The sequence below is a fragment of the Venturia canescens genome, chromosome 9 (genome assembly GCF_019457755.1).
Source record: "Venturia canescens isolate UGA chromosome 9, ASM1945775v1, whole genome shotgun sequence".
NCBI lineage: Eukaryota > Metazoa > Arthropoda > Insecta > Hymenoptera > Ichneumonidae > Venturia > Venturia canescens.
This window is the reverse complement of record NC_057429.1, coordinates 9,252,408-9,263,223: the sequence shown is the minus strand read 5'-3', so window position 1 is coordinate 9,263,223 and position 10,816 is coordinate 9,252,408. Positions and strand designations below refer to the sequence as shown.

At 37.6% G+C, this 10,816-nt stretch overlaps 2 protein-coding genes across 12 annotated transcripts; one reads left to right on the top strand and one right to left on the bottom strand.

Moving 5' to 3' along the window:
• Positions 1 to 138: 138 nt before the first annotated feature.
• On the bottom strand, positions 139 to 4,607 carry LOC122415708 (transcription initiation factor TFIID subunit 6-like). Of its 4 annotated transcripts, XM_043428085.1 has the most exons (9): positions 4,513 to 4,607; positions 3,420 to 3,663; positions 2,759 to 3,077; positions 2,281 to 2,684; positions 1,949 to 2,152; positions 1,652 to 1,834; positions 1,286 to 1,520; positions 582 to 949; positions 139 to 388 (listed from the first exon to the last, which is right to left on the bottom strand). In XM_043428085.1, exons 2-9 carry the CDS (start codon positions 3,597 to 3,599, stop codon positions 281 to 283), a joined length of 2,001 nt encoding a protein of 666 aa, XP_043284020.1. In that variant the 5' UTR covers positions 3,600 to 3,663; positions 4,513 to 4,607; the 3' UTR covers positions 139 to 280. The 4 variants fall into 4 exon arrangements, with proteins under 4 accessions (XP_043284020.1, XP_043284022.1, XP_043284023.1 ...); XM_043428087.1 differs by lacking the exon at positions 4,513 to 4,607 and having other exon boundaries at positions 582 to 937; positions 3,420 to 3,761; XM_043428088.1 differs by lacking the exon at positions 4,513 to 4,607 and having other exon boundaries at positions 582 to 937; positions 1,298 to 1,520; positions 3,420 to 3,760.
• Positions 4,608 to 4,640: 33 nt separating this feature from the next.
• On the top strand, positions 4,641 to 10,143 carry Grip128 (gamma-tubulin complex component 5). Of its 8 annotated transcripts, none has more exons than XM_043428076.1 (12): positions 4,641 to 4,777; positions 4,856 to 4,966; positions 5,063 to 5,491; positions 5,765 to 6,027; positions 6,186 to 6,354; positions 6,436 to 6,652; positions 6,843 to 7,143; positions 7,229 to 7,464; positions 7,537 to 8,081; positions 8,209 to 8,698; positions 8,774 to 8,856; positions 9,088 to 10,143. In XM_043428076.1, exons 2-12 carry the CDS (start codon positions 4,895 to 4,897, stop codon positions 9,322 to 9,324), a joined length of 3,042 nt encoding a protein of 1,013 aa, XP_043284011.1. In that variant the 5' UTR covers positions 4,641 to 4,777; positions 4,856 to 4,894; the 3' UTR covers positions 9,325 to 10,143. The 8 variants fall into 8 exon arrangements, with proteins under 8 accessions (XP_043284011.1, XP_043284012.1, XP_043284015.1 ...); XM_043428077.1 differs by having other exon boundaries at positions 4,663 to 4,804; positions 4,889 to 4,966; XM_043428080.1 differs by having other exon boundaries at positions 4,665 to 4,777; positions 4,865 to 4,966.
• The last annotated feature ends 673 nt before the right edge of the window (positions 10,144 to 10,816 follow it).

The window sequence follows — 10,816 nt, the reverse complement described above, 5'->3', positions numbered from 1 at the left end:
TAAAACTTTTACAAATTGTTATTATTATTCGAACAAAAAAGGCTCGATGATGGAAACTACTTTCAATTGTTCAGAATGGAGCAAAAAAAATACCAACTAGACTCGTGGTTGACTCACATATGGTTGGATCGAAAAATATGTCGTACAAAATGTATTTATTGTACTATACTCAAGTTTAAAAGCTTACATATGAAATTTCTTTACCTATACCGGAGGAACGGAAGAGAGCTCTCGTCAAGCCGACTTCCACAATTAATCTTCGTTAGTTTTCTTAACATAATCATTTTAGATCATAGAAAGTGTGATCGTCCACCGGACTTAGCGATCCCTCGATGTTTTGCTGTTGCGTTACAAATATACTCTGCGGTGGCTTCACCGTTGGATTTGCCTGGCGAAAGATAGAAAATACAAAACGTTACGAGTAATTAAATTTTGTTGTTAAATCTTTTCAAATATATTTATATATACATTCGTAATATTAAATTGGATGAAATGTTACGAGAAATGAATTCATGAACTTCAAAAACTGTAGCTGTGAACGCAATTTTTCAAAAAAAATCGATCGGAAATTCTGATTTTACCTGAGACACGATGGTGGTGGTGTTGGTATGACTGTTGTTGGCGACGCAAACAACGACTCGTTTTGGAATTGTCGTAATAGTTTGTTGCGCCAAATGCGGTTTTGGTTGTTGAGTTGCGGTAGTTTGAGCCACTTTGATCTGTTGTTGCGCTTGGGGATTAGTCGAAGTCTGCAAATTCTGTGTTTGCGAAGGTTGTATTGCGTTGCTTGATATTCCTGAGCCCGTTGGAGTTTGTGAGCGAGATTGAAGTATCACGAACTTCTGTCCTCCTGCTGTTGGCGTCGCAGCAGGATTTCTCCCCGTGCCGAGCATAATCGGACGTCCGGTATGCTGCTGCGAGGGACTCGGTGTTGAAACTGCAATGTTATCTAATCAGAATATTTTAGTGAAAAAAAAATCCGGAGCTCTCGCAGCATTAATAATTAACAATGAAATTCGCTCAATAAACCGACTCAAAACTCTGGACTCAATTTTTTCCATTTTCGCGAACCACTATGCATTGGCGATCTTACAAACCAAAATTGTTGCCATGAATATAAACCGACACTGATCCGCGCAAAGAGTATAGAAAATGTGATGAAAAGAAAGAACGAAAAACGTGACTGTAATTTTTGTGAAAATTGAGGCATTCGAGAATCATTGTTCACGAAAATTGTGATCAAGTTGAACAAAAATTTAGAAAAATTTTCAGATTTCGGACACACATCGTTCCTCACCCGCTTGAACGATACTTTTGGCAGTAGTCGTGGTCGTCGGAGCCTGCTGACTCGTCGTCAAAGTCGTTGTGGTCGATGGTGTCGTTGCCAATGCTGTTGGTTGCGTTCGGGCTTTAGCAACAGCCGTACAAAGCATTGGTCCAATATATCCGTATTCTTGTTTGTACTCCTCGACATAATCCGGAGGTGACCTTATGGTTCGTATCACCGGAGCAACGGATTTCTGTAATAATCCCGACGAATTCATAGTAGAACATACATGAGGTTCTTGAAGTTGAATTTTCTTTTTCGTAGAATTTGAAATTTCGACAAAATTTCATTGGTGGAAAAGAATATAGACGTGTTAGGTCGTACCAGTAAAAGATTTTTAATATGCCCAGCGGCGTTTTTGTCAGCATTCGAAAGCGTTGCGCCTTCGATGGAGCCTTCCATTCGTTCGGAAATGATTTTGATCTTTGGTATGACCAAAGCCTTTATAACTTCAGGTCCTAATTCGCACAAGCCAGCGATCGCGCCATACAGCGAAGCCGGAGGCGTCTGTGGTTAAATATTGGATTGTAATACGTACATTTTAAGATTGATTTATGATGAAATTTGTTTTGTAACGGTAAAAAATTTATTCGGCCCTCTGTTCATCCGAAAAACACTCACTTGGCTATTTTTCGCTAGAGCTTGACTGTACATTCGAGTCACCCTGGTTTGCACATTATTCGTAGACGTGTTGAAATTACGACATATTTGGCCCATCAGTCGCGACGCAAAATCCCGAAGAGCCCAGTGGTTATCGAGCTCGGGTCTCATGCACAATTGTCGTGAAACTATGCACGTTGCTACGGAAGGTATGAGCTCGTGAAGCTATCATGGAATCGGAATTTTGTTCAATCAAATTTACTTCTTCACGATCTTCAACAGCTGCCAATGAAGGTACAAAAAAATACTGAACTTTTTAATCAAACGTAATTAAAAATCTGAATAAAACTCACATATTTCTCCAAGTAAAGACTGGGATTGTCCAGCAGAGCTTTGACCATTCTCATGAGATAAATGAGAAGAGCAAGATTGTTTTGTACCACATTAACACGAACCCCTTCTGCGATAAATGTACACATTCTTGCGAGCATTTCGTGTAGCCCCGGATCAGCTGAGAGGGATTGCAGAGCTTCGGCTCGTCGAGCTTCGTCCGCTCCCACACATGCTTCCGTTATTTCTTTATAATACAACTGTTGTTCGACGCTCAATTCGTGAGTCGCCAATTGTTTAACATGAACAGTTTCAACATTACGAAGTTTCTGACTCTTTCCTCCGCCACCTGGCTTGCCCACACCCATATTCTGGGTCTTTGCTGAAAGTTTTGTTGTGGGATCGACGCTTTCCAATTTTTGTGCATCTGAAAACAATTGAGCATATAAAAATGAGAACACGCATTGTACGTGGGAAAATCAGATTTTCTTTGCAACTCACCTTTCGACACTGGCGGTGGATTTTCTGGAATTGTCGGCTGGACCCCGTCTATGCAAAGCCAGTGAGCCCTCAGAGTTATATCCAGTGGCAATTTGGGACAGTTCGGACCTCCAGCCGAAGATAACATCTCGTTAAGATCAATTTCTTTCTCTTCAACAAAGTGTAATTCTCTACCGCCTCCAGAGGCAAAACGAAAAGGTATGTGATCTTTCGAGAAGAAGCCGTAAGTAGGCTCGATATTTTTTATTTTGAGAGCGTGATCGACATCATGAGTCGTCATTCGTTGACGCTTCCCGTGCCTCATGAATTTGGCAGCATCCTAATGATATCAAAAAACAATTAAATTTATTGTAGTTCAAGTTGGAAAGCAAACGTTAAAGCATCTCGTGGAGTTTAATCATTTTTCTGAATATCCGTTGTAATTTTTCTCTGGCACGTAGCAAATAATACCAGAAAATGAGAGTTGAACGGTTCAATTGTCACCTTTATCAAAAAAATCATCGGTCGGTCTATACTTTCACAATGCTCAATCAAGTCATAAGCATAAAAATAATACAGAGCCAAGAGAGTTGCATAGGAAGCGGTATGCACTTTGTACACAGAGTTTAAATATGATTCCCCAGGTGATAATGAACCTATTGTTTTGAAATAGCAAACAAACCTGTATAATTTCCTTGAGTCTGTAACTCACATCTTCGGCAAGATCCTTGGCAGCCTCGTCCGGCAAATTACCAACACCAATACTCTCGGCAATAACTTTCATCGACTCCTGGGACAGAGTCGTCCCGTAAATAGAATCACCGTCATTCATATTGTACGCACTATTGCCGTTGCAACCCATATCAAAGTCAGAAAAATTAGAAGTACATGAAACAGCACAGGGCCCGTGTTAGCTTCTGGCAGTTCTGACACAGAAATTAGAAAATGTAGTAGTTTAGTTCCACATATGGGCTGACACTGTAGCGCGGGTAGCGCGCACCGCGTCAAATTGATGTGCCTGCCTGGCCTGCCACACCACAGACGGCACACACACACACACACACACACACATGACGCGCGTAATCATCGAACCAACCGACCATACACGGCCACTACTGTCTATGTACGCACGTGACTACAAACTCTTTCTCATTGTAAATTGGTATATGCAATTCATTTAATAAATCAAACGCATTCGTCAAGTCGTAAATCAATAAATCATACGTAATAAATAACAAGTTTATATTAAAAATTATATTGCTGGTTTTATTCAATTCAATGTGGTAGAGCACGTGCTCTATTGCTTTTTATTCTTCAATATGCTTCAATATATATTAATTCGCGCTGCTGAGCCGCCACCAGTTGTTCTGCCGGCATAGAAATCTAGGGTATTTTTTTAATAACATCATCGAATATCAGCCAGCGCGATCAGGCCTAATGTATATATAATTACAGGCAGATTTCACTACAGCAGGCGCAGCACCAGTTCGCATACTTTTTCATATATTTTATTAATATTGTAGCAGTACGCGTTGGTTATCTGAGAGAGAATAACGCGTAAAATTTGCGACTACGTTTACACGGCTTTCTTATTCCGGTTTGTATGTACAGACGGTCATATTTATATATATATATATATTGATAGACATGCTTTGTGTATATCCATATTGATATAACTAAACCGGAATAAAAGCGCCGTGTAAACATAGTCATAATCCGTTTTTCTGAAATATATCATATGCAAGCACGAAAGAAAAAAAAACGTTTATATCTACCTTTCAGTTACCGTCACATGCTCCACTCTTGCAACCGAAAAACGCATACAAATAAAAAAAACACTATATCCTGTCCAAATCTACCACTACCAAAGTGATGGCTATATAATATAGGTATATCATAAAATGAAAATTGGTAGTAAAGAAAAATCATGGAGTTGTGGTAGTATGTTTTGTTGGCTGATGTTTGGATAAAAACAACGAGGTTTAACGTCTAAATTCGTTAATAATATAGCATAACAGAGATTGGACACAACAGCGAGCGGTGATTTGCATTGATAGGCTTTTTTTTGTAAGAGTGCCTATAATTTTTTCAATTTGTATTATCGCAGTTTATTTATAGGATTTCTAGCGTGATGTTTAAAATTTGTTAAAGAAAAGTATGGCTACGAAAATTTTGGGCGATATCCATAAGGACTTAAAACTACTCATTACAAATATCACCGGTTTTGAGGTTCGTAGAGGCTAAAGAATTACGCACGAGTAACAATCCCAAGTAGGAACAAATAAATTTTGATACTGAATTTTTATTTGTTTTCCACCAACGAAGGAATCGGACGAGGGTTTTCGTGTATGCGAACGATTCGTCCTGTCAAATATCAAACATCATCGATACCTTTCTGTCAACGGGCAAGAGACAAAACGAAATCTTGATGATGTCAGTAAGAAATTGTCTATCCATGGAAAATACAAAGTAGCTGAAAAGTTCAACCAACTCGTTGATTCATTTCTAACGAGTTTTGACTTTGAGGCACATCCTCAGTACGACTTGCAATGGTCGTTATTATGTTTGTTGTTGAATTTATCAAATGAGACAAACAAGTCAAATTTAAATTGTCTGAAAGCATCAAAAGGCGATCCATGTTTGAACTTAACTCTTGCAAAGGAAATTGAAGTCCCTGAGGAAATTGACTGGGGTCAGTATCTGAAGGAAGGTCAGACTGAATTTTTCGACAATTATGACAGCAGTAGTGAGAGCGTAAGTTCAAGTTTTTATAAACTCCTAAAACAAAATAAAACCGTGAACCAAAAGTGTGATAACTTTGGTAAAAGTCTTTCTGAATTTTCCAAATATCTCTTACCTGGCTATCCAATTGATTGGCGGATGCTGAGTTCTATCATCACTCACAAAGTTTTTCCTGAATCCTTATGAATTTTACTATCACAAAATTCTCTTGGAATGTATTTTCATACATTTTCTAAATACCATGGAAACGAATCTTACTTTATATTTGAAACTCTTTGATCGCAGGAATGGTCGGACCGAGAGGATGAAGAATTACCAGAGGCAACCGAAGAGGAAAAAGTATCAACGGATACAGGATCTTTCACGAGCCTGTTGCCTGTGAAAAAAACGCAAAGTAGCTTGGACAAACTGTCAACGTGTATAGCAAACAGAGTGAACTCTCGAAAATGGCTCGATAAAAATGTACAAAACACATGGTGGAAGGAATTGCCATGGCACTGTGCCGATACGGACAGTCAATTTTTACCTGCTCACCTTTGTGATTTGTGGTAACAATATCAAAAAAATTAAAACATTTGAGCGTTATTAAATCATTAAATGCAAAAAAAGCCAATTCAACTTTAATCGAATTTTTCATGTAATTTCGCATCAACTCGTATTGATATTAAATGAAATTTTGAAAACTTATGACTCATTATCGGAACAGGAACAGGAGTAATTTCAGTACAGAATTCACGGGTACTCTAACAGAATACCAGGCTAGCAGAGAAATTCTTTGGATGTTCCATGTGCCATCGCAAATGGTAGTTTTCCAACAAAATCCTGAAATGAATTTCCATGTTTGCAAAAATATTTCAATACCAAGTCTGACACCGGTGAGTGCACTCCATTATCTATTTATTAGCACGAATTTCAACTATATTACAACTTTGAGATTTCTGTTTTTTTTGTTCTAGAACGCTTTCAGCAGTATTCTCTCGCAGTACTGTGATTACTACAGAATGATTAACGAGATTGATCAGTTCGGAAAAGAATTGTATCAACGATACGATGTATCGAGCTCCGATAAACTGCCTCCGCTCACGTACGAGGAATACAATGCGGCCGTTTCAGAATATCTTGTCGAAATAAGATTGCAGCTACTAGAAATTGAAAGGAAAATCATGAAACAGGGTAAAAATTATTAACTCTAGATATATTAGTATAATTTTCACAACTTAAAAATTCATCGGGACATTATTAGTTACTGTGAAATTGATTGAAATTAATGTTTTATAATAAATACATTAATTTGATTGAAACATATCGGGTAAAGTTGATCAAATGACAAGAATAAAACGTTTTTTGGTATTTTAATGCACAGACGACTGCCACACATTCCTCACATTGTCGCAAGACTTGGAAAAGTACATGAAAAGTGTAAAAATGATCTACGAAATCCACAAATTGGTAATAACCGATTGGAAAGAGTCACCGAACTGGAAATGCACTACGAAATTGCTATCTGGACTTTATCGACAGGTGCAAAATTCCAGTAGTCGAGAACGAACGAATCTCTGCGCCAGTCTTTATTTGTCGAGTTTAACAGTTTATTTGAACATCATAGCAACTTGGCTCAGCGAGGGTAGACTCGAGGATTGGAGATCAGAGTTTTTCATAGCAAGGTAAACTTTTTTTTTCTTCAATTTGGAGTCAACTTTGCAATCTTCTTGCCCCGTTTTTTGATTGTTTCCACATGGGGTTTCACAGAACGGCAGACATAACTTATCAATTCGGTATATCAGGACCTATAGATACGACAGAAAATTACGAAAAAGGTGAAAGCTTCGCGATACGCGAGTTGCAGGACGATTGCTCAGTTGATCCGGTCATAATTCTTTTGTGTCGTAAAGTTAAACACATGGGACGAAGCATCGACTTGCTTGTTACACTGGATCGCATGGCGGACATGTGGAAAATGAATGCTGAACGTGATTGTGAGTTATGTATGAGAGAAAAATTGGAAACTAAACTTTTATTTTCGCGATCCATACTTACGTGCTTAACATCCATTTTAGCTCCGAGAATATCGTTAAATGACGAGTTCCTGAACGAGATAACGCGAGAATTCTCAAAATACAATATTCCGGATTCCTTGGACACGACAGACGCGCTTATTACACCGTTCGAAGCGAAAGCGTCGATACAGAAAATACAGAGAATCGACGTCGACATCGACGACAACATAAATCAACAAATATTGAAAATGGACAACCCATTTTTGATGAAAGCGTTTGAAAATTATTTACCCACCGAATTGTATCCCCAGAACGACACTGTCGATGCTCAAGATCAAAATGAAGTTCGCACCATCGGATGGGGCAGAAATATTTTTCAGACACTCGAAACGATTTCACCAACAGCCGTTTTACCTTTTCGAAAAGTCTTTGAAAATACTCTGGAAAAAGTTCTCGAACAGCGTTACAACTGCGCTAGCAAATTGGTCAAAGATATTCTAGTCAAGGAGTACAAACTCGAGGCTCAACTGAAACTCATGAGATCGGTTTACATGATGGAACGAGGTCACATAATGACGCAGTTTTATAATCTCATGTTCAAAGAGGTAAATATCGCATTCGCTAATAATTTGCCATCCGAATTGAAGAAATCGGCAAGAGCAATCGAAGAGAATGAGCACATGAAAAAAAAACAAACATTTTCGAAGCTAATTAGAACAAAATTGTTCGTAGATCGAAACGTCGTCAACGTGGAATAATGCATATTCCTTAACGTGCATTCTTCAAGAAGTATTGTCACAAGAATGGCCGGATTCGAGTGCCCGCTGGTCCATTAATGTCGAGGGAATTCGAACTCATCAAGTTTTGCAAGCAGCCGATCGCATAACTCTCAATTACTCGATTGGTTGGCCGATCAATATGATTCTGAATGAAGATTCTTTCTCGAAATACAACGCGGTATTCCGCTTTCAATTAAAATTGAAATGGGCGTTGTGGACGCTGAACAATTTGCGATTTTGGGATCTCGAGGAAAAAGACTCGACGGCGATGGAGGATAAGATACAACATTTTTATGCGAGAAGACTTGAGAGCTTGAGGTTTTGGCTCATGCACGCAATTGGTTCTATTCACGCGTATTTAGCTGGTCAAGTGTTACAAAGTTTCGGTATCGCTCTCGAAAAAGTTTTGGCCCATGCTGATAGTTTAGATACAATTATAACAGGTAAATTTCATACATCAAATAAAAATATTGAAATAAAACGATTCACTGTTCTTGCTACTTGGGAAAATATTCCAGCACACAACGAGTATTTGGAACAGGTCCATGAACATTGTCTGCAAACCAGCGAATTTGAGAGTTTGATGGCAACAATTCACAACGTACGTATTCCTTTCGTATTTTCATCAAAAATAATTATTTTCATACATATCCTTGAAAAGTTTATTACCAAGCTTGTCGGCTCTGACGTAAGCATGTTCGACGAATATAAAAGAGAAACGCCACAGCTCCATTGATCCTAGTACAAATCAAGATTCGAAATTTGATTGAAAATCGACAGATTCATAAAATTCAAGTTGAGTGTTTCTATATTCCTATTTTTATGGATTTAGCTGCTGAGTATGTGCGTCCACGTACGGGATAGATGGAAACGCGGTGCGTCACTTCTGGTAGCAAAGGATCTCGATCTTATGGAAAAAAGTTATACGAAGTATCACAGTTACATTGCACTGGCTCTGCACAACGCTGTACAAAATAAGGACGCGGATTACTGTAAGTCGGAGATTACGGTGACGATTATGAATTTACGCGACATATTTCAATCCAATGTACCTACTTTTGGTACTTGATCGGAATAATTATTCAATCATTTGATTCACTCCCGCATAAATCCCGATTGTACGTCATCCCCTTTCACTTGATTTTCAATTGCGGCCATAAAAGATAACAGTACTAAGAACGCAGTACAATTTCTCTGCTTCCCTTTTAACTCTATGACTTAATGCAAAACCAAGATCTCGATGAACTTTTTCTTTTTATAATTTATCGTATATCGAATGAATTATAATTTATTTCTATTGAGAAATAATTTGACTTTTTGAAAGAGGATTACATTGAAAAGAATCTCGAAGATTGTTTCTTCTTCAAATTATATTAATGTATTCAAATCGCATGACGTAGCAATGACAATTAATTCGAATTCCGTTGAGAATGGGAGAAGCAAATAATTTGAATATTGAATGATCCAATGAAAATGATTTATATACAGAATTATTTCACAATAATCGGGTTGCATCAGCTATTCGAAATAACGGAGTTATCGAAGAACAAAAAAAATAGTGCACAGAATTGAAGTAATGTAAAAAAAACGCATGATGTGCAATATAATATCTAGAGCATTGCAAAAACACGCCCTTTTTTTTCTTTTTTTTCTTTACAGTGACTGGCTTGAGATCCGCTTTTAACTGCAGTATGCCGTGCACCTAACTCTCATCGATTAATAACATATTTGTAAATAATACATGATTCGTGTAAAAAAATAATATTCAAGAGGGAGAGAGATAACAATTTCCGAAAAATATTGCTTCTCTCGTAGGATTAAAAATCATTAATAAATAATTAAGTCATAAAACTCTTACAATGTTAATGAATAAATCGTTTTTATCAAATCACCGCGATTCGCTATTTGTTCACGTTCTCTCCTTCCTTTCCCGATGATTTTCCAGACCAACTGACACCGGCTGCTCACGGCGATAGTGAGTTTAGCGATAATCACGAAAAAATTAACGAGAATTTCATTACCGATTTGAGTCGCGACCTTCTCGCCGAAGTCGCACATCAGAGCCTACCTCCCTCCGGAATTCCCATTCCCGTTCCGGACCTCGTACAGAAAAGAAGTAATTGCTGGTTCGACTATGGGTAGGAACATCGAACCCTTATAATCCCTCAAGCATCAATCATTTTCTAACGTTGAACGACTGTTTTTGTCGAAATTTTTGGAAATTCACGAGAAACAAATAATATTAGAGTTCATGAATTTTTTCATGCCCGAATAATCGATGTTGACTATTGAAAATTGATTGTAAAAATGATAGCTATTGAAAAATTTGGTTCTTTTTTCATTCAAAATTTTGGAACCCTACACGTGTTTCTGGTAATTTTTAATTGAGTCGTGTATATGAAAAATTTGTCATAATTGTTTTAAAGAAAAATAGAGTTTATTCGCAACGATTTTATTTTGCATGTCAATCATTTATTTTTACTAGCGTCTATTGAATTGTTGAAAAAAAAAGAAGATAAACAAAGTAATGTACAATCAAATATCGATTCTAATTGATACTT

What these genes read in the sequence shown, in the direction of transcription:
- LOC122415708 (XM_043428085.1), bottom strand. Translation starts at nt 3,599, where the DNA reads ATGGGTTGCAACGGCAATAGTGCGTACAATATGAATGACGGTGATTCT. An exon ending in GACTCAAGGAAATTATACAG is followed by an intron (nt 3,078 to 3,419) that starts GTTTGTTTGCTA and finishes TGATATCATTAG; the next exon opens with GATGCTGCCAAATTCATGAG. An exon ending in GTCTTTACTTGGAGAAATAT is followed by an intron (nt 2,153 to 2,280) that starts GTGAGTTTTATT and finishes ATTCCATGATAG; the next exon opens with CTTCACGAGCTCATACCTTC.
- Grip128 (XM_043428076.1), top strand. Translation starts at nt 4,895, where the DNA reads ATGGCTACGAAAATTTTGGGCGATATCCATAAGGACTTAAAACTACTC. An exon ending in CAATACCAAGTCTGACACCG is followed by an intron (nt 6,355 to 6,435) that starts GTGAGTGCACTC and finishes TTTTTGTTCTAG; the next exon opens with AACGCTTTCAGCAGTATTCT. An exon ending in TGAACGTGATTGTGAGTTAT is followed by an intron (nt 7,465 to 7,536) that starts GTATGAGAGAAA and finishes CATCCATTTTAG; the next exon opens with CTCCGAGAATATCGTTAAAT.